This window comes from Notothenia rossii, assembly GCF_949606895.1.
Source record: "Notothenia rossii genome assembly, chromosome: 12".
NCBI classification, from domain to species: Eukaryota; Metazoa; Chordata; class Actinopteri; order Perciformes; family Nototheniidae; genus Notothenia; species Notothenia rossii.
Window position 1 is genome coordinate 9936889 of NC_136911.1, and position 23216 is coordinate 9960104.

Consider the following 23216-nt stretch of genomic DNA (forward strand, 5'->3'; position numbering starts at 1 on the left):
TGGGTTAAGTAATAGTGTTGGGCATTTTTCTACTTTCAGCCGACATATTGTACAAAAAAAGATGAATAACTAAAAGTAATAAATAATTGTGAGTGGCAAAGTAAGTGTTACATTTATTTTTTCTTATTTTCCATGCTCAGTTAAAATAGATAATATACAAGCTAATAGACACATCACCTCAGAAGTTATCTTTCAAAGGCTTGTAACAATCTTAACAGTGCTCAACATTTTACCCAAGTGAAACAAACTGTATGACACCAAACGTTTTAAAAATAAATCCTAGCTGGGCGAAACGCTTTTTGTGTAAACAGATCTGAATTGCATTAAATGCATGACACTGGATACTTGGCAGGGACCTCTAAGACTTGAAATGTCTTGAACAAAGCACATCTTTATTTTCACAAACATCAGATTCTTCAGGTACGCAAACAGTCACAGGCACAAACACTTTCAGTCTTTTTTTTGTGGACACACTCAACATATTTAGTGAGTCAAACACATCACATAACCTAACGTGGGGCTTTTCACTTTCCGACTTGTGCTGACACTCATGGTATGATTCTCATCTAACTGAGGAAATAAGAGTCTGACCCTTAAGTCTGTCACTTCCTGGTTTGTGTTGAGGGCTTGAAAACAAAGGACAGTTCATTGAACACAGCATTCAGAAACTGTAGATGACCCACTAAGTGTGACACACATCAGTGCTTTTCCCTTCATTCACAGTCCCACGATTTGTGTCAGACACATAAGGACAACTCTTCATGGCTTTTGTTGCCAGTAGGCAATGATATATTCATCTCTTGTTACCCTCCTCCCATTTGACAGAACACAGCAGCTGATTCACTAGTTACTCTATGTAAATATATATATTTTGTCTCAATATAACTATATATTCTATCTATGGAATAAGTCTATATCGCATATATATATATATACTTTTGGTAGGGTTCTGAAAACATTCAGGTACATTCACTTGACCCTGTGATGTTTTTTTTTCTTCATATGAAAGATAAAACACAGATATAGTAAGCAGAGATACTTGCCATGTAGCAATGGCCTCCCACCAAGAAAAACAAGACATTAAGCATCCCCAAACTTAGAAGAAAAAACATAACAAAATGTCTCAGTGCTGGTTCTTTAAGGACCAACAACAAGCATAAATATACTAAAAGACCTCTGTATTAATCTAGAGTATAAAATAGCATATTATCTGGACTTGACAACAGTTTATAATAACTCTAATAGAGTCTGTGTGCACACAATTCCACAGGTGTACAAGAGCTGGCAACAACAGGTAGGCAATTTGATGGTTTCCTTTGCGTAAGTCAACAAAAAATATTCTGTTAGTGGTTAAAAAGCTTGAATGCAAAACTCACTTCTACAATCACTAGTGTGAATAGACCTTGGCATATCACAGAATACACAAAAAGGCAATACTCTACAAGTCAGGGGGTTGAATTTGGCCTACGGAGGACCATGTTGACAGTAAGCCCTACTATGCATGAACATCGTTTTTTCAGAAGGCCACAAGGATGTTACTTGGGTGCTGGTTAGGAAAGTGTTCCTTTATGGGTCTAGGTTGTCAGAGGACCCTAATACTGATCTTAAATCGGGCTGTAAAAGTTCAAGACACAACTGAAATATTGTGTTCCTGTCAGAGGAGCAATATTACATTTAGGCATTGTGTACACTTACTGTTTTATTTTAACCAGTAATAACCCAAGGCCAATAGATAATTGTCAGCCATTGTGACATTAGACAGTGTGCTCCTGTTACGAGATTTACATTTCTTATTATTTTGCAAAGGGTCAGTGCATCCACATTTTCTCACTTTACCATAGTGGAATCTAGCATAGCAAATTTGGTAGTATCAGATTATAAAATGTAGGTACATGGGATTTTATTTGTGCTACTCGGAGTACTATACAACAGTCTTATTTTCCTCTGGATAATCCACAGATTAACATGGACACAGCTTCTGCAATGAGATGTTGTTTTATAATTTAAAAAATGTAAATTATTCTTTGCTTGGAGATCAAAAACTGAGCACATAAAACCATATATATATATATATATATATATATATATATATTTCTGAATGGCTAGATACCAGAGATTAAGTGAGTTGACCCTTTAACAGTATTACTGTGTCAGCTAGGTTATAATTACCCTTTTATTACGATTTAAATAAGAAGTAGAACAAAATAATCCAACGGGACACTAAATACATACATCTCCAAACAAAAAACCAAACAGTGCAATCTAAATAACATGAAAAACAATATTGTTTAACAATTAGATTATCTTTCCTTGAGAGAATGTACCTTATGAATTGTATCACAAAAATCAATTTCTACCATTTATTTTAATATTACTGTTCTTTGCTCCTGGACCAAGACAAATGTGCCAACTGGTGAAATATGAAACTAGTGATAAAAGTCATAAGAGAAACTCTCCATCCCTGTGTAGCTAAGTTTTCAGACTGAGTATGTGTGAGAAGTAACAGTAAAGGGCTCCATGCCCATCCAGGACTAGGCTGGATAGTGTGGGCTTGGAGCAGGAGTGTCTAGATCCCCCTCAGCCTCACCTTCTTCCAGGACGGAGTAGGAGCTCAGTGCGTCCCACAGAAGGCTTGGCTGCTCACAGTGGTGGCGACTCCTCCAGTGCTCCATAACTCCGTCTTTAGTGTCCAACACCTCGCTGCAAAGCACGCAGTTGAAGGCCGCACCTGCTGCAAGGACGCCAAGTCTTCCTCCACCGCCTTCTGGTGAAGAGAGGGTCACACTATCCTCCCCCTCTTGGCCATGGTGGTGGGACATGATGTGCCTCTTAAGTTTGGAGAAGGAGACAAACTCCTCGTTGCAGCTGCCGCACTTGACCAGGTTGCGCTTCTCATTGAGTTGACGCCAGTAGTGGGCAGCGTGCTTCACCAGCTCGTTTTCAGCCTCCCGGCCACCGCGCAGTTGTTGACCATCATGAAGTGGAACCTGGATCTCCTCCCCATGCACATACAGCAAATGCATCTTCATGTCGGCAAAGGTGGGAGTGATGGCTTGGCAGCGGCCACATTTTATCTGCAGCTCCACAGGGTCTTCCCGATCCTGCTCATCTGATGGCTCTGAGTTGGCCCTGAGGAAGATGATTTAAAACGTTAGTACGACAGTTTAAAAAAAGTCGGGTAATCAATATGTTTATTCAGCCACTATAAATTGTGCCATCACTGCATAAAACCTGCAACAATTAAGTAAGTGCTCAATCAATATTAATCTTACCCCTCTACTGACAGGTCATCCTCGTGATGGCTGATGGACGGCTCCACGGTCAGCACCACCTTGTGAACCTCTCTCAGATGACTGAAGTAAACCCCGACATATCCAAAGGACTTCTCGCAGAACTCACAGCACAGAGACCGACGTGGGCGTACCTCGGAGTGGTGAAGCTTCATGTGGGTGCTCAGGCTTCCAGAGTGAGCGTACGCCTTGCGGCAGACTGGGCAGGCGTAGGGCCGGCTGTTGGTGTGACTGTTCATGTGGCTCTGGAGGTGATGCTTGAACTGGAAACAGCGGCTGCAGGTAGGGCACCGGTGAAGCGGACGGCTGCTTACGAACACTCTTGTATGCGAAGCACCTTTCAGTTGTAGGGTCACTGGGGCTGCTGGGGGAGGACTGTCCAGGGTCTTGCTTGTTGTAGTGGTAGGGAGTTGATGATCGAGTACAAGCTCCTGTTCTTGGTTATCTGGAGTAACCGCAGGCAAACTAACCAGTTGGGGGACTGTCTCCATGACCAACATGGGCTTGGGTCTTATGCTGCGGTACTTCTTTGAAATATCAACTTCTTTTTGTTTAGAGCCTGGAACAACTGCTGGCGGTTTCTCTGGGACTCTTCCACGGAAAAAAGACAAGGACCTCTTCTTTCTGGCTTCAAATGCCAAGATGTCCTCCATTGTCTTTCTCTTCCTCCCCCTCTTCTTACCAGGTGGGTTCTGCAGGGTTCCCAACACAGGCATGAGTGTGGTCTTTGAGTTGGGCTGAAGGGTGGAGTTTGGGACCTGGTTCTGAACCAAGGCTTCAGATGTCTCGAGGGTCTTGGATGTAGGATCTACGGGGCTGGTGAGTCCTGTCTGGCTAGAGAAACCCTTCTTCTCTGGAGACAAATTGCTGAGCTGGGCAGCTGGGATGAGGCTGTTCTTCATCTTAGAGTAGGGCAGAATGGGCAGTTTACCCTTTGGTGGGGACGGGATTATCTGGACTGCTTTGCTGAAGATGGCTGAGGACAGGACAGTGATACTGCTCTGGGGTTGGGCTACAGCAGAATTAGATTGGCACAGCCTCATTGTGGTCTTGCTTTCCTCAAGGGACTTACTTGGGGAGCCTTTGACAGCAGTAGGGGGGTACTGGAGGTTCTGAATAAGACTAGTTGTAGCAGGTCGTTCAGAGCAATCTGGTGCTCGCTCTAACTGAGAACCCGGGTACAGGACTGCATTGTCTGGGAGAAGAGCAGTGACGGAGATATCAGAGGAGGCTGGGTCAATCAGAATCACCTGCTCTGAAGGCTCTTCTTTGGGCACTATGATATCCTTTGTTTGCTCATGTTGCTTTATCTTCACAACTGTTGGCCCACAGGAAGCTGACATGGATTGTGCTGAGGCCGCAACCTTGGGGACAGTTTTTGCCCTGGCAGCCAGTGGTGGTGACTTGACCTTATCTGTGGTCCCCTTGCTTCTCATTGGCTGGTATCTGGGAATGGGCAATTTTGGGTTTGTTTGAGTTTGCTGCTGTTGTTGCTGTGGTGTCTGAGAGGAGACAGAAGGGGGAAGTGCCACCAGAGAAAAAGTGCCATCCTGACCTGCTATTTGCATCAGTGCATAGTTTTGGGTGGGCACAATGATGGAATTGGGGCTAGTGGCGGTGACAGCCTCAGGGAGGGTAGAGGGAGGCTGGCAGGACAGGACCGCAGGGGAGGGGGAGGGCGCCATGGCCGGGGCCTTAGGGGCGATGCTCCTGAACTGAAGGCTCTTCATCTGAAGGGCTGGACTCACTGGCTACCAACTGGAACACAAAAGAAACAGAATGTTGTTAGTTTTTAGATACAACTCTGAGACAAGATAGCCTTTTTTGCTCCAAACATTTCTAACCCTTGACTTTAACCTCAAGATTCGACAGCTACTGCTCAAATGGGAATACAGTATGATTGCTGTTTTAAATGTATTTGTTCTAACATACTAAATAGGAATAATTCAGAAGGTTACTTCTGAAAGATGGCAAGATCATGAGAGAGAATGTAACCTCACTGCACAAGGCCTTAGTGTTTTGATCATGTCATTGCTGTTCAACCCAACAGGAGAGAAGCCAACATTGTATAAACATACTGTCAAAAATACAAGCATCTGCACAAGTGTGACAAGCTGTCCTATTACCCATGTCTCCCTTGTCACACACAGCACACTCACTCTCCCCCGGGCTAAGGACAGACTGCCCCCTTTGATTTCGGCTCAGCATGTAGCCAAGGTACATGCTGGGGCTCTGCGGGGGGGCTCCTCATACCCCCCCTCACTTCCTGGAAGGATAAGCCAGTGGACCGTGAAAGCTGCCCAACGGCAGGATCTTTACAAGATGAAGAGGGGTCCCCTCTCATCTCCCCCTCCACTGACCAGCACTGCAACCTGGCCGAAGGCTATGAGGATGCCCCTGAAAAAAGCCCTGAATTTACTTTATCATCCCTTGTTCACAAACAACATTTCATGGTTATCCAACGGGGATAAGGCTTTTCCACTCTGTGGATCGCCATTATGACTGTGTTGATACAAAATACCGCTGAAGTCTAAGGGGAAACTATAACCTCATAGTGAGGTTTTAAACAAGACTATATTATATAAATCTACCGTACAGTTTCCATACATCAATCAAAAGCCACAGGTATTGCTTTAAAAACAAAGGCAACATTCCCTTTATTTATATCAATACTGAATCTTTATATCAAAAGGAGGTAGAGATTACAGAGAAGTGCTTCAAAGGGCCTAATTGTAAACAGACTGAGATTTAAATTTCACATTAAGGCCCGACTTTCAATAGCAGCATGTTTGATACAGGCGTTCCAACTCCACTCTGTAATAATAATCAACATAAAGTGCAACAATCTGGAGGTGTCACAAAAGGCAATATTCAACAACAGAATGTCTCAATATAAAAAAAAACATTGTATTCATTTTCAAAGAAGTCTGGGCAAGACACTTTATACATTCAAAAAGAAGGAAAGAAAATAAAAACTGCAAAGGGCATATTGTTTAACAGCTGGAAGTGTTTCAGTGCGGAGAGATTATTTATACAGTACCCCTACCGCATTACGACTCCATAAAACTGGAGATATTCCTTCTCTGTGTGGATAGTTGACTCCAGTTTGACTGTGACTTTGGCTGAACACCGAGTGGAATAAAACCCTGGGATGCACGTTCTACTGGACATTTTATGTGGCTATAGAAAAGTGGGAGATTGGGGTAGAGGGAAAGCTTGGCGATTCATTCTACCATGTAGAAGTTTTCAGTTGGACATGAGGGGGAGAAAAGGTGTGTATCAACAGCTGAAGAAGCAGCCAGTAGGCCTATAATCCTTTTGTCACAGATGATCCAGCAGACGCCACCTGACACCAAGTAACTCCACACAAAAACAAGATCGGCTTTAATATATATCCCATTGTCGCATTCCAACTGGAAAATTATATAAATAGAAGTGGAGGGTCGGATAACTTTATTTCTTCAGAGCATCAAACATTCTACGAAAATCAAAGCATTTGATACTAAACAAGAAGACCATTTGACTTTGATCCTCATTATGCTAAGGAGGTAGAAGATACGGAAACAGTCTGTCCCAACAATCTCTCTCATTACGAGGCACTTTTTTTCAGCAAGGTTATCCAACATCTAATCTGATCATGTAAACTGATGTTTCTATCGTATCTCTTGCGCTGCTGTGTCTACAAGCTTCTGTACACAGATGTGTTTGCACAGATTGACTGATGCCATCATGACGAGGATGTGGCAGGAGGAAGTAGAAACAGAAAGATACAGAAGAAGGAATATGCAACAACAGAACATAATGATGGGCAGGATATGATTTATTTATCATCTTTTAGCATGTTAGCATGCTATACTAGCTAATAAACACAAAATACAGCTGATATTGTAGGTATTCATTATGTCTGCACTGAATTCACTTTGATATGCTGGTGGCACTAGGGATCTGGAGGACATTTGGATGATTAAAATATGCTTTTAAAAGAATTGAGTCCTAATCAATATGTACTGGGAACTATTTGACCATACTTTTACCAGGTAACCAAAGAATGTGGAGTTGCAAGCTAGATGGTCAAATGTGTATAGGAGAGGGATGGAAAGGGGTAAGAAAAGGCTGCTTTCCACTGCATCTGTCACTGATTCCGACCCTAGCACTGATTTCCAGAGGCCATGAAGCTACTGATTTAACATGCACTCACACTGAGATCTACTATTAGAAATACGCTGATACAACAGGTGAGAGTCTGTGATGAAGACACAGCCTCAGGCAACACACAGTTTTCTTTAATATACAGCATGGGGCATGGACAAAGTCTCCTTCACTGGTCTAGGCTGCCAAATATTACAATTTGAAAAGGATACCTTCCACCTTCTATTTCCATTATTCCTCTCTATGAGAGTCCTCTCTTTTCATACTTTGCTTCCCCTTTTAGGATGCCTCTCAGTGTGGCTCTATCTGCATAATCAGTATGTTAACAGCTCTCCTTCTTCAGTTCAGGCACATGGGAGAGGATCGCGTGAACAAGGGAACAAAAGAAAGGAGAGAGTAGAAGAAGAGAAGCCTTTTTTCAATTGTGGATAGACCAGTGACGGTCAGCTTGCCCTGTCATCATCATTCTCTGTTCTCCTGAGGTGGTCCTTGTGCACAGTGAGGTGTGGAGGAAAGACAGAAAATGTCTGGACGACAGCCAGAGCGCGACAGATGCTTAAAAGCCAGAACTGTAAATCTGCATCTGATCATGGTGATCCAGACTCAGCAGTGACAAAGTGTGTAAAGGCAGAGACAACACAAAGGCTATAATTCAACCTAGAGTCATTATTCATATACTGAAATATGTAGGGGTAATTATTTTAGAAGCAAAGGGTTTCAAACCATTGCAATTTATCAATAGTACATTGTCCTACATGTCTCAGAGGTCACTAGCATTAGCCCATTAACCAAGTTACTGTTTCATTGCCTGAAAGTGCCCTCCATTGCAAACCTGTGTCTAACTAATTGGTACTGGGATCTGATGGGCCTGTGTCTCCTAAAGGGTATAACACAGTGGGGCAAGGGAAGAAAAGCACAAGGAGGTCACAGATGCTACTCAATCTGCTGCTGGATTTGAAACGCCAACCACTCTAATCTGACTGGGGTCAGAGGTCGGGGCTAGGGTGACGCAAAAACCTGGTTTGCGGGGAGAATTTGAGGCTGAGTGAGAAAGAGAAGAAGAAACAACGGTGGGGGCGATCCACAGAGACAGATTATCAGGTAAAGCCACAGGGGTGAGAGGTGAGGATCTGCTGTTTATGCTGGAAACAGGTCAGGGTTGAGCAGGAGGGCAGTGTTGGGACGGGCCAGGCATCCACCTGGAATGGAATGGTATGAAGTGAACTCCACATCTACAAACACAGCTCACATCATCAAACCTGGACCCGAGTCACATGTCCAGCCAAAACTGATGAGCTGACCAACAAAACAATCTGCTTATTGTTCACCAGTAATGCAATTTATTGAGAGGGGAACGCAGTGCTCTGTGAAATGTCAAAACACGGAGAGTGCTGTGTTTTGGTAGCATCCCTGCTGCTTTATCTGACTCTGTTTTGTCTTGCTTATGGCCAGCTACTGTTTAAACTGCAGTGGTTGCATTTTTCTCCCACAATAGGGAAAGGGAAGTAGTTTCTCTTGTGGTTGGTTTGGAAAAAAAAATCAAATGTGAAGTGTTTTGAGGAACGCAGACCGGGGAGCAGAGTAGTGTGAGGTTTGTTATCTCCCTTGTAGGTGAGAGCAATGCTCATCTGGGACTCTAAGATAGAGCCTGGAGATGGAGGGGGTCTGGAATGAAGTAGGGGTGTGTGTGTGTGTGTGTGTGTGTGTGTGTGTGTGTGTGTGTGTGTGTGTGTGTGTGTGTGTGTGTGTGTGTGTGTGTGTGTGTGTGTGTGTGTGTGTGTGTTTGTGCAGACCCAGCGGAGGCCAAGCTCCCCCAGGTTTTAGCCCAGATGAAAGGCCAGGATCTGGGCTAGATAAGAGGGCAGATCACGGGGGGTCGGGGCCAGCCGGCTGTGCGAAGCCATGTCCAGCGGCCATCTTTCACCAACCTCCTCCCTCTCTCTCACACACACACACAAACACAGTATGCGGGATTAGTGACCCTGAGAAAGGTAGTTAAAAAATACATTTCTTTCTTTAGACAATTATAAAAAATAAACAATAAAGGTGCAGTCTGTGAATGATGCAGTCCAAATGGAAATTAGATAATTCCATTAGTTTTTTCCTCCTGAATGAACGTAAGCGTTATCTGTGCTCAATTGCTTTTTCCTGCATGCATGCTAACTGCTCATCTTTGCTCCCCAGCCTAAGGTGTATGTGGTAGTGTGTGTGTGTGTGTGTGTGTGTGTGTGTGTGTGTGTGTGTGTGTGTGTGTGTGTGTGTGTGTGTGTGTGTGTGTGTGTGTGTGTGTGTGTGTGTGTGTGTGTGTGTGTGTGTGTGTGTGTGTGTGTGTGTGTGTGTGAGTGTGTGTGTGTGTGAGTGAGTGAGTGTGTATGTGTGAGCAGGGTCTGAAGCGAAGGCAGTCATGGAGAAAATGAAATCAGTGTTTGCAGAGGTCCTTGTTTCATCCCAGAGCTCTGCTGAATGAGAAGGCCAAGGATTCGGACAAAAGGTGAACACACACCACGCAGAAACACACACAATGACTTTTTGGTAACTGCTCCTATTGCCTTTTCACCCCGAAAACCAGCAGTGAAAGGTTTGCAAAAAACAAACATTACAGCATCATATGGTATTCAACACACACACACACACACACACACAACCGTATGTCATCCACTGTCACCTGAGTAAATCAATGCAACGGAGAAATCCATTCCAATTAGGATCCCGCTGCTCTGCCCTGCATGTGGATGTAGATTAATCGATATAGAAATCCCACCGCTAACCTGCCGTTCCTCTAAGAGAATACGCTTTACTGAGACTCCAGATGATTTACTTTCATCGACTTGCTTCTTAGAAATGAGCAAATTAATTCACTCATCACTTCTTTTTGTATCTTAAGCTGGTAGAAATGTTCAAAAGTAAGGCAGAAACTACATCCCTCCACGGTTTAAAGGATTCAGAATAAGTGGTCACTACATACAAGCTAGACCCTCAATAAAAACAAGGCAATGCCCTTTGAAGGCAGGATGCTGTAAACCCCTGAAACCAATGACCTTTGACCCGATGTCCAACAAGGCCATGTGTCATCCCCGGGAAGCTGTAACGTCTTCAATCATCCATGCTCACAGATGAACCAAATGAGCATAAGACACTCGCAGTCACATGCGCACAGATGACATGGCTGCCGGCTCGGAGCTGAGTGGCGTCGACGTGGAACCGAGGTGACAGCAGTGTGTCCAAGTGCGTGCAGACGTGTGTGTTCAAGGTCTCAAGTGTTAACGGGCCCCCCCCCCCCCCCCCTCAGGCAGCCAGCACTGTGTTAGCCATGCTCAACATAAAACCTTTTACCTGACCTTTCCCTCTGCCGTGACATTTGGACCCTTCTGAATAGGTCAAACAGGACTAAAGAGTGGTGGAAAAAGGCAAGGGAGTTGCAGGAGAAGAAAATTGAAAGAGGAGAGGAATGAGGGCTGTCAGTGGAGGGAGGTGACAACTGATGTGCTTGGGAATATGTAGGAAAGACAAACATCAACTGCTGAGAATTCCCACAATCAAACCGTCGTGCAGAAGGGATATTTCGGAACCTTTTACTATCCCATCACTCAGTGTGAGAGCAAGAGAAAAATAGCAGTTTAAAATGCTGCTGAATTAACATCCGTGAAAAAGCACTGGCAGAGTGAAATATTTTGTTTCAGAAATGTGCAGAGTCACTGATAACAGGAAGTTGCTTCAAGTACATTTTGCTGAGTGACCAACAGGAACAAGGCAGGAAATGACGATATGCTGGTAAGATTGCTACAGAAGTGCAAAAGCGGAAACTGGTGGATGCATGACATACAAGGTAACCTTGTGTTCCAATGCCAAAGCAGATAAAAACATGGTGACCTCAGTCTGATGTACTGTAGATGTAGAGTGGAACAGGAAAAACAACTATTTGTCCTGGTTTGTTAGTTACCAGTAGACAGATTTCCCATTAAATATAGGATACACGTCTATACATCTTGACATGGTGTAGAATGGCATTTCTATAGAAAAATTATTAACCTGGTTTAAGCAGCAGATTTACAGTGTTGACTTACTGGTCACCCTTCCAAAAGCATGACCCTAAACATCGAAGCCATGTTCCCATTCCAGCTGGACAAGAGAATACCAAATAGAAATTCAGTTTGACCACCAGGTGAGTATGAGTTTTGGTCACAAAGACAAGCAACAAATCATCAAAACGGACCAACAAATTGATTGACAAATATTGATATTATTGACAAATTCATAATTGGGGAGATATGCAATCATGTAACAGAGCCTATCCTCCCTTTCTATCTAGAAAGTAAGAAAGTCATCTGACAAGTTGTGAGACTTTTCAAAAGAGATCTAAACATTTAACAGAGTCACGGATGTATGAACGCAGTTTAATTCTTCACAAAACTACTTTGTGCGAACAGATGCAACACAATGGATGCCTTTGAGGAAAGGCTATCAAAAAGGCAGCCCAGTTATACAGCTATTCATGAAAGCAGGAAGTAAAGACCTCTGCCTTTAGATGTGATTACAGTTTGAACATTCTCTTAAAGCATAATAAAACCTTAAATCTCGAATGGTCATCAAAAATACTTGAAATTGGACATAAAACACATAAAGTAGGACATGGGGCTTTAATTATGAAGCGTCAACACAACAGGTACTGCACACAAACAACACTTATTTGATATATCTTGCCCTTATTAATCAGATAATATCTAAAGAAATCAAAGATGTTACATCCAGTGCGGAAGCAAACAACCTGACCTGTCCATTTCTATCCAACACCCTTCTTTCTTTCTTTCTTTCTTTCTACTTCCCTGATTTATTAATCTGCTCTTCCATCCCTACTGACAGACATGCAGTGTGATAAACATATACACGAAAGTAAACCTTCAAAACTCCCCAGACAAGGACTGCAAATATTTTTTGTCCCTGTACACCCTGTCGAGGAAAAGTGATGCCACCGCAACCTCGACTGGGACACTAACATAACACCTGCGTTCCCGGTCCCACCTTAATGATCACTCAACGCAATGGGAGAACTTTAATGGGGGCCCTGGAAGGAAGGAAGCTGCCAGCTTGCTAATTTTAGGCACTCTGCATCTCAGATGAAACGCTGGAAAAGGCAGAGAGGAGGCGTGGGGAGGCGGGAAAGTTCTCTGTCTCTCACTTTCTCGACTTTCTGCCTCGTGTCTTTCTAACTATCATTACCCCCTGCATCCGCTACGAAAGAGTCTCACAGCTCTTTGATTCTCTGAATCATCTCTCCCTCTCTTCCTGTTCCCAGGCCTTCCTCCCTCTCTTGCTCTTCACTGGCTTTCTCCGTCTCTTTCTCCCCTTTTCCCGACTCGCTCTTTCATTCTCACCTCCCTTCCCTTCTGCCGGGTACCTGAGTAAATAAACAGTGTTGTGTGGGATGCTAATTAGAGCAGGTTCAGGGACGTGACGAGCCCAGAGACAGATAAACAGCAAGGTGGGGAGGAGAAGAGATGAGATGCAGGGGGTGGGGGTGGAGGTAACCCACCCCAAGGGCAACACAACACAGACACAAACACATCAGCTTAGCGGTGAAGGACAGACTAGAGTGGTTTTGGCTTTCAAGCCAAGTTAGGGCGGCTTTGAAACGAAGGGTAGAGAACTTTGAAGGGGTTGCGATGGAGTGAAGGGCACTAGAAGCGAATAAGGGGCACGTGATGGAGCTTCAGCCACGATGAGGGGAAGAGGGAAAGTCGTGCGAACTTCCTTAATGACGGCTGCTCCTGGTAAGAGATCAAAGGAATATGCAGATGATCCCGACGGTTTCTTCTCCTGTTGAGGTGAGCCTGGGCTTCTAAAAGCAGGTCAATGTGAGGCAGCTTGTTCTTATTTAACATAAGCTGGCCTTTCCGGGGGGAATAAGCTGCTGGATATGCAGGTGAGAAGGTAATGTTACAAAGGAGAGGTGAACACAAACAACTGCTGACACTTGGGGGTAGCTTGTTGTAACTCTACACCGTCAAAGCAAAAATAGAACTTCTATTGAGATCAGTTGCACCTCAATGCTTTTGAAGTAAATCATGAGCTACACCTTATGTGACATAACAGAAGTGCAGACATGAGACTTGGAATACCCTTTGCTGACTTGAAACTTGATGCTGCCCTCAAAGACTTGACCTAGACTTGCTCCAAAAGACTTGATGACAGATCAAATACAATCCAGGTCCATTTAATAGACCCAATAACTTGTAGTGGTTGTACATATGAGTGTGCAGCAGCTAATGATACTCACCAAGTCTGGGCAAAATACACAACATCTTCTATCTTAATGTAGTTATTTTCATATTTAACTGTATGCTGTGTGGCAGTGGACTAGTGCGTTGGTGTTCGGATCAGGGGAGCACAGGTTCAAACCCCACTGCAGTCAGCATGTCGTTGTGTCCCTGGGCAAGACACTTCAAACCAAATTGCTCCTGTGGGGATTGTCCACAGTATTGAGTATGTAAGTCGCTTTGGATAAAAGCGTCTAACAAGTAACATGTAATGTATACCGAGACAAAATATAGCATGTTTTCTTGAAATTCCATGAAACAACCACGTCATAAAGCCACAGTCTTATCTGTGAATTAAATACTGAACAAATAAAAAGTAATACATATTTTCTCATTGAATTTATAGTTGTAGTGCTAATGAATAGTTTCAAGGTAACTGTAAGAATAGTTTTAATAAACATAATTCTAGTTTATAAAGGACATTGTAAATTTACGTTTGATGCTATCTTGAAATTATATTTATAATGAAAGCAGATTTTCTGAGAAATGTCAGTCTGAAAGTGCTTGTATTAATTATTAGAAATGTAGACAATGACACATGTATCACAACTCAAAATATGACTTCCTCTTGAAAAAACTAAATTGAAAGACAATTCAATTATCAAATTCAATTAAAGCCATAATACTCACTCAGACAGGTTATGTAGTAACACTGTCCTAAGAATGATGTGACCAATCTCGGTTCCATGTCCCCCTGACTTATAAGCCAATGTTTCATTCTACACACTCCCCTCCTTTGCAATCACTATAGTTGCACACTTTAAACTCATGGAACTGTGAAACAATTACTGTTATTTATAATCATCTGCATTCTAATTATTATTTCGGCAGATCTTCAGTACCCCGAGCTGCTCCAGCGGAGTGGCTCAGTGGCCAACAGTGCTTCGCTTGTATAAACAGCTCCCAGGGGTGACTGTGTGTTTAGCTGTGAATGTAAAACAGGGCTTTACTGAGAAACAGCATGCTAGCTCCATCACCTTTTTCTACCTTAACCAAGTCCTCAGAATCGAGTTTGTTTTCAATCTTTCAAAGAAATTCCCATTTGGTGAATCCTTCATTTCGGCCTGTCTCCGTCTTTGTCTAGATGCCTAGAATTGAGCATCTGCTAAGGTGTCTTTGTGGGGTTATTAAAACCGTAGGAAATGCAGTCTGGCAGGATCAAAGCCAGCTTTGGACCGTAATGATCACTGATGCTGCTGTTAAATTAACCAGAGCTGAGCGCTGTTCAGTCTAATGGGAGGTGATCTCGCACCGCTGGGAGAGAAGGTGAAGAGGGGCAGTGGACCCGGAACAAGAGAGGAAAATGTCTACCTTAGCAAGAGACAACATTAACAGGTTTTGTAAACACCGCCTTTAATATACTCTGAGATGTTTCATGATTAAAAGACATCTTCTGATCCCAGATTATGGCCAGATTGGTAATGACAGGTGCAGGGGGAAACCTTGCTGTTACAAAGTCTTGCGTAAAGCTTTTAATCTCACATTAAATCCAGCACAAACACTGATGGAGAGACAGAGAGTGGAAGGTAGAGAGGATCACTATATATATCTAAGAGATTGCGGAGGAGAGGGGAAATGGAGGGAAATGTGATGGCTGGATAGATGTGCTATTTTTATAATGAGGTCAGTGTGAGCTGTGGGATTTCATTCTCTTGGGAAAGACACACACACACATACACGAACTGTGTCCTGCTCAGTGGGACTGCCTCCGTCTACAGGAGGAATAAGAAGAGGAATATGAGAAGGATGAGGACACTAGGCGAGAACAGACAAACCCAGATGTCAGAGAGAGGATTTAAAGGATTTTGATCATAGCCTGATTTTGTCTGAGCTGATTTCTCCCTCCTTGTCTTGCATCCTGTACATTTTGCAAACATCATGACAGAAAACAGTGCTACTATGAGCACCCCATTGTATCCCGATATCAAAACAAGACGTGTTTACCGATTGGATGATCCTCCTTCCTCAGCTGCTCCCTCGCTCCTTCTCTTTCTGGGTGGTGCCCGGGTAATGGTCCTGTCCCCCCCTCTCCACACTCCCCCTGTAAAAACATAGACAATTATCATTTAAAATAAGTAGTACAAAATAGATGAAAAGGGCAACTCTTATGTTAATTTCAAAACATATATTTTTTTTAACTTATTCTTTCCGAGTAAGACAAATCATAATATCACTTTTCATTAGTGGTGTTTAAACTAGGGCCCGCCCCCGTCATTTTAGTTTTTAGATCTAGCAACAACAATGCATAAGTATATCTGATTCCCAAAATTAGAAGCTGCTGCTTTAAACAAACAAAACACAGTACACATATTTTTCTCTGGTTGTATACGCATTAATCTAGACTGATATCAATTATTTAGGGCCAAAATGATTTGCCCTAAATAATTATTATTTCTTCCAGGCATACGTCAGAGCAGTATTCCATACATTCCTGGGAGCATTTTTGAAATGGGTGAAAGGTCTCATGTGATCTGTCTGCATCAAGGTATGAAGAGTAACATGGTGCAACGACAGAGTACATACAGCAGGGACAAGATTTGCACACTAGCGCAGCTCTGCATGGCCTGTTTAACAAGCACATACACACACAACTTACAAAGTCTATCATGCTCCCACTAGCTCTCTCTAAATGCCTGTCGCTTTGGCCTTCCATTAAACCGAACGAAAGCGTTCATTTAGCCAGTGTCTTGGCAGTTTGGGACCCGGGCTGCCCACTCAGTCAGATCCAGCCGTATTAAATAAATAAGGAGCGCTCTTCTGTGTAAATTATTCATTTAACACGCCTTATCCTCTTCCAACAACCTTGTTAGAGCAACTCAGGAGTGGAGAGGGGGCGAGTGCGGGGGGCAAAGCGGGGGGAAGCAGAGGGGAAGAGGCAGACACCGTGGCTCATGTGCGACTCAGCAGAACCTGTGGTGCATCTCTAAGCTCTCTGGGCGTTCAGTGGTAGGGGGCCTAATTCGCCCTGACACCTCCTTTGTTTCAGGCAGAAAGGAGCTGCATACACACAGCTACTCATTTGCCCACATGTACACACACTTGAGCACACACTGACATGCACAAACTTGGAGAGAAGGAGCAAAAGAAAGGGGTTTTTAGTGCATATTCATAGAATAATCATTCTAGTTGTCTGGATGAATTATTGAGAAACGGGAGGCCGGGACACGCCATGCTGGAAAGCAGGAGCTTGTCTTTGTGCTGCCTGAACTCAAATCAGACAACACAGCAAGTCATCCACCCTAAACAAGCGGATTCTAATGAGCAGGGATGGGGACACATAGAAAAATGCTTATCATGAGGAAAACAACTGTTCTGGATATTAACCTTGAGGACAAAAACACAGAGCACTTAAAGTGTGTATAATGACGTATTCCATGCTCCTGGGATTTAACTGTATTATTTTCCTATCTCTATTATTCATGGAACGGCGAAGAAAACATTTATTCAAGGTGAATTAGGGTGTACAATCATTTAAATTATTCTGAAGTTATGCACACAACTTCCATTTAAATATTAAAGATCACATTAAGGGCAAGCTGAGCAATGCGTTGCTTTCAACCAAGCAAAGTGAGAAACCAAACTGCATTATAATACCCTAATTCCTAATTGAAAACTATGATGGTGCTTAAGTATTAAGCTTCAAAGTACAGAATGGAAATGGGGGAATTAAATTGACTTTTGATTGACACACATTGCACCAAACACACATCTTGGTATAGGGAGCAGTGTTTATTAGGGCAACTATTGTATATACATTGACTGGGTAGCAATGGGGGGTTCTGGTGTCTTGATCAAAGGCACCTCGGCAGGTGACAAAAGGGAATTGGTCGCAATCCAGGTATCAGTCTACACGCCATATTTAGATTATTGTGGGACTAGAAGTCAAGTCCCTACAGACTGAGATACTGCCGGGGAATTCAAGAAAATCTATCCACTATAAGTCTGAGTTAAAGTTCACCTATTATGCAAAATCCACTTTTTCACATCTTTTATACATAAACATGTGTCCCCTGTGTAAAGAGACTCTGAAAGCTTCATAACAAATATTCTCTCTCACCTTATGTCCTGATCCATTTATATAAAAACCTGTCTGAAAATGAGCTGATCAGATTTTGGCCACGTTGTGGTGTCATAATGTTTTTCGGGGTTGTGTAACCATTAGCCGATAACCAACCAAGGTGACACCCGCCCACCTCATCTCCTGAATCTCCTCCTAAAGCACCATTGTTTTTTTGAATAGGGGATCTTTGTTAACTCATTACAGTGAAGGTATATTGTAAGGAAAGGGCATTTATACATAAAAGTCCATGGCTCTGACCGCCAACCGAAACGTTCCAATACCAAACAAGTACCAAAACAAAGCTGAATATGAGTGGGAACTCAAACGGTTAATTTGCAGATTTCCCAGGATTAACCTATAGCACCAACAGAACCTGCTAGCTTTCTCTCTCTCTTTCTCTCTCCAAGTCTGACTCCAGTGTTTCACCCCAGAGCGGGAGGTTGTTATGTCAACTCTGACAGTGCTCATTACCAGCCTCCACGCTCTGAATTGGAGTTAACAGGCTTTGGCCCAAGCAGAGGCTAGCTAGACCCGACTGGTACAATGGGATCAGTGTGTGTGTGTGTGTGTGTGTGTGTGTGTGTGTGTGTGTGTGTGTGTGTGTGTGTGTGTGTGTGTGTGTGTGTGTGTGTGTGTGTGTGTGTGTGTGTGTGTGTGTGTGTGTGTGTGTGTGTGTGTTGGCATGTTGTTGTGTGCGTGTGTGCGTGTGTGTGCACATGTGCTGAGAGTTAATCGCAAAACGCTCCTTCATTTCCAAATCACACCCCGAGGCCACTGTACATTACCGAAGCACTGATACAAAATGTACAATGACATCTACTGCTTATTTTCATTTTCCCCTCGCAAACTCCTCCGTATGAGGGCGGATCACAGCATCCTGCTGTCAAAAAGCTTCTGTTTGAGTTTGTGCATGTGCCACTGTGCGCTGTTTCATCACATTTCTCAGTGGGATTAGCTCCAAGGGTTCGCACGTTGGACAATTCAGTGGTTTAAATGATGAAACAGAAATACCTTTACAACCATGTACTAGGTAATCCTCATGATGCAATTTGATTTTGCATATGCTGGGACATCTCTATGTCAAAAAACATCTCATTAACTAACTAACTTGCATGTTTATATTTACTGTTTGCAGATAAATCACAGGGTAATTTTTAAAGAATTTGGAAAGCCTTCTGCAATACCTATAATATATCTTAAGTAATCATGGCACGAATTATGTTATCATCTAGAATTCTAGATAATCGCAAACTTAAGGCAGTCAAGTTTAAACGTTATCTACTACTGGAGTGTTTGATGAGTCCTCCCACAGAGTGAAGTTTAATTGATGTATGAACGCTTTTTTTTTTTTTACAACTTAACATTCTCAACCTTAAAAAGTTTCACTCACATATTACTCACTTTTGCCGTCCCCTGCAATATTTAAGACGAGGGATGGGGAATTCAAAATGTCTTCATATGTCGGTTTCAGTATTAGCAGTCACATAAAGCGGTTATAAAAGTATCAGGTATATGTTTATGACGTGATGGTATCCCCCCCCGCCTCTTCGAGTCCAGTAACCACAAAGCAATGTCAATGATTACACTTGTGATTAAAGCTTTCCACTTCAAACAGGCCTGATGTTTACACAGGCCCTGATAAGGCGGATGGGATAAAGAGCAGGTAGAGCTCTGTGCTTGCGTCGGTGTGCATGCGTGCTTGTTTGTTTGCCTGCATGGGAGGATGAATGTCATTACGCCCAGGCTCTGTGGACATACAATCATAATGACACATAGAATTCCATCTGCATATTACAGCTGCTTCTACCTCATGCTCCTCCTCCACCTACGTAAGCCTATATAAACCACATTGTGTTGCTTTACATTCGAAGTTTCAAGGCAGAGGTGGCGGGGATGGATTTCTTTCCTGAGAGCTTAGGCCTACTTTAGGAATGTTGGTGGTTTTGCAATAGGAAGGCACTGGAAAAAATATTACCAAAACATTTTTAAGTCCAACTGCCAGGTCAGTGTTTTGATGTACAGAATCTTTCTAATGTCTAGCAACCATATGGCTTTGGGCATGGCAAAAGTCCTTTAAATTACTTTCTTAACAAGCAGTTTTTTCCATATATTTTGTTATTTCTAAGCAGACTAAGAAGGACAAAAGTGTGAGGTGTCCCACAGCTGCAGCACTGCAACCTAAATTAGCCCGGACCACATGAAAAGCTGTCGTCTCTATTCCAGGCCGGGGCGGGAAAATTACAGCCCTGCTCGCTCTACTCTAGCATTAAACCTCAATTAGTGCACAACTACACCGATGATGTCAGCACCTAGGGACCCAAGAGCCCTGAAAATAAGGGGTGCTTTGCTTTATAGCAAGAAGATGCATGAAACCAAACCACCTCAAACTTTCAGGTCCTCTCTGATCAGCTCAGTAGTGAAAAAAAATCGTTTATTCTATCGAGCTGGCAAGCAATAAGGAGATGTTATTTTTGATGAACTGGAAAAACAAAAGCACAAAACCTGTGGACAGGTTTGGCTAAGTATACCAAGAATTTTAATCCGTAGTCGTGACTAGAGTTTTCCCAGGAGACAAAGAGGTCAGTAAGGTAGGACAAGAAAAACTCTTATTTGACCTCCAGTGACCTGGCAGGAGACATAGAAGGAAGAGGAGGTGGAGTGGTCTGGCTCCTGTCCAAACACTGAAAGAGTGTTTCCACTGCCTAATCCTTAGAAAACCAGTTTTATTATACAACATATTTACATAATCAAAAGGCCTCAGGAAGTTTTGGTAGACATTGAGGTAAGCCTTGTGTCCCCAGGTGACAGTCATGCCGTGAGACTCGTCCCTTCCTTCAAGGACAGAGGGCAAAGCGATCCCAAGTCCTCCGTCCCAGGAAGCGGTTCGATCCGGGAGAAGGTGCTAGTGAGGTTAAATTCACCAGCCATTTTTCATTCTGGGCCTTTTCCCAGCTGACAGAGGTTGCGGCACAACACAAAGAAAAAGCGCTGGAGAAGATCATCCCATAGTGGCCAACTGTTCGAAGTTGAATTCCCTTAATAAACTCGGGCCCAACAATGTGGGCCTACCTAGACTGTAGGACGCAGAAAAAGGTTTAAGCATGACTGGTTAATATGCTGACATCGCATATCGTCCTGAGCTGTGAGCTAGTGGGGGGCTTGAGACTTGGCTTGGGAACCGAAAGGTCCCCAGTTTAACCCCAAAGACTCATTGCCACCGAGGTGTCACTGAGCAAGGCACCGTTCCCTACACTGCTGTTCGGGCGCTGTACATAATGGCAGCCCACTGCTCCTAACACTAGGATGAGTAAAATGCAGAATGTAAATGTCCCCTCTGTAGGACGATTAAGGGTATATACACAAATGATAATATTATATGCAAAAATTGCAATGTTGATGCAACAACGATATATTGTGTAGCCCTAACATTCAGAATTTGCGTGCATATGTTTCTTGTCCCGAAAAACTGTCAGTAGTGTTACCGTGTTACCAGTTCTCAGCATTTACTTAAGATACAAATTCATCGAAACCTCTTAATACTAAAGCTTAAACTAATAAAACAAGACTCAGGTTTTAATGAACCTGGATAATCCTTAAAAGGGGTCCTCGGTTTTCAAAAATAAGCTGGACACAGTGCTTCCTGATAGTTTTTTGTAATGTTGTCCCTTTTTACTGCAGGTCACCGTTACTTGATGTCGCACAAAAGGAAGGAGCGACTTTAACAGAGCTCAGCATGGAAACGCTCCCAGGCACCACCTTGTACCTTTCTCCTCTTTTAGCAGAGAGGGCCGTTCCCCACACGGTGTGAATTATGCATCCCAGAAACTTTCTCCCCAGTTGTTCAATCAAGCTGCCCGAGGAGCACAAGTCCTCTTTGGTGTACCTCCACCTGAAGAGACGGATCGCTCTCACATCTTCAAAGAGAAGTCAATCACGCCATAGATTGTTAGTACCACCCAGTGGGTTTACAAAACTTTTCCTCGGTCTCTCACAGGTGCAGAGAAAACGGGATGGGGCCCACATTTCTCAGAAAGTGGAACAGATTTTTTTTTTTTAGAGCCAAGCTCCGACAAAAACTTCAGGCAGGGGTGGGTGGGGGCGGCTTTGAGATCAAAAGCCTGCAAGTTCCTGGCGAGAGGACCCAATCAGCCGAGAGGGCCAAGGAGAGGAGGAGAGACAAGCGCTTCCCTTTTAAATTGATCCCACTGAGACCCTCAAGGTTCCCCTTGCAGGACTCGCAGAGAAGCGATAAAAATCTGGCCCTGTGGATCTGACGAGGAACTGGGAGGGGAGAAGGCAAAGAAGAAAGACTGTTTCAGGGGGAGAGGCACAGAAAGAACAGAGGAGAACCGTGGGGGGAGAGGAGCCAGTTGAGGTAGATCAAGGGGAGACGAGGGAGACAAGAGGGGTGGGCTGATTCTCCGAGGGTGCATCCAGGCATCGTTGTGTGCCAGCAGAGAGCTAGATCAGGGAGGACTAGTGCTATCAGCTATCAAAACTGTGTTACACGTCTGATGATGTGCTCACCCAATCAAACATCTTTATTCTGCCTAGGTCCTGGCAGCTGTAACGTTGGATGGTGTCTCGCTGGCCTGAGATCAGACTCTGGACGATGCTGGTGTCGTTATCCACAGCATGTTAGAGCCTCAAAGGAACAAGCACTATCAGAGCAACCCAGAGATGCCCTCGGCCTGCCAGACACACCGCGGACCTGCCCGGGCACCCACAGGAGCGAACAAACACACACAATAAGGTGGTGTGTGTGCGCCCGATACAATTACATGGATGTATTTTGTGGTTTAATTTGTAACACCGGGGCTTCACATTAATCAGAGGAACATTCAACAACAAATGTACTTGTGCTGTCAAATGTCAAGACCAGAGAAGAGAAAAATATCATATGCAAATTAGATGTATACATTATTTCACTTCAAATCGAGTTTAGCTTACTACAAAGCTTTCTCATTACTTTTCAAAACAGGATTGAAACATTTGCATGACCTCCACATTTGATTTTCCTCTGGTCTGTTGATGTTGTTTGTATTCTCAGAACGTGCTAAAGGGGTAAACAGCCTAGATTCTATTACAGTTGAGTTGTGACAACAAATTGTATGCAGGATCGTTGAAAAACATAATCTAGGCTAATTCAATTAGCAGAACATGTAGTGTGTTATTTTTTGTATATCTGCAAAGGGATTTCTTCGTGACAAGAATTTCTGAAAGTAATGTTTTCTTTGTAAAATACACTTCAATATGACATTAAAGTTCAGTTTTCCTCACGGCATTTATATGTTTCACAGTAAGAGTCATTGAAAGTCTATATTGGGTAAGACTCTGTTCAAACATGTGAAGTCTGGGCAAAAAATAGCATGCAGACCGAAAAGGAGCACGGCATAAAAAAGT

General features: G+C 43.4%; 1 protein-coding gene across 2 annotated transcripts in view; it reads right to left on the bottom strand.

Annotated features, from left to right (window-relative positions):
- Positions 1-371: 371 nt before the first annotated feature.
- znf438 (zinc finger protein 438) overlaps positions 372-23216 on the bottom strand; it is a 46404-nt gene continuing 23559 nt past the window's right edge. For both annotated transcript variants that reach the window (XM_079662340.1, XM_079662341.1), the window contains exons 2-4: positions 15698-15794; positions 3273-5048; positions 372-3129 (exon numbers count right to left, since the gene is read on the bottom strand). In XM_079662340.1, coding sequence (XP_079518466.1) covers positions 2532-3129; positions 3273-5020 — 2346 coding nt within the window. In that variant the 5' untranslated portion in view covers positions 5021-5048; positions 15698-15794 and the 3' untranslated portion in view covers positions 372-2531. The remainder of the gene's footprint in view (positions 3130-3272; positions 5049-15697; positions 15795-23216) is intronic.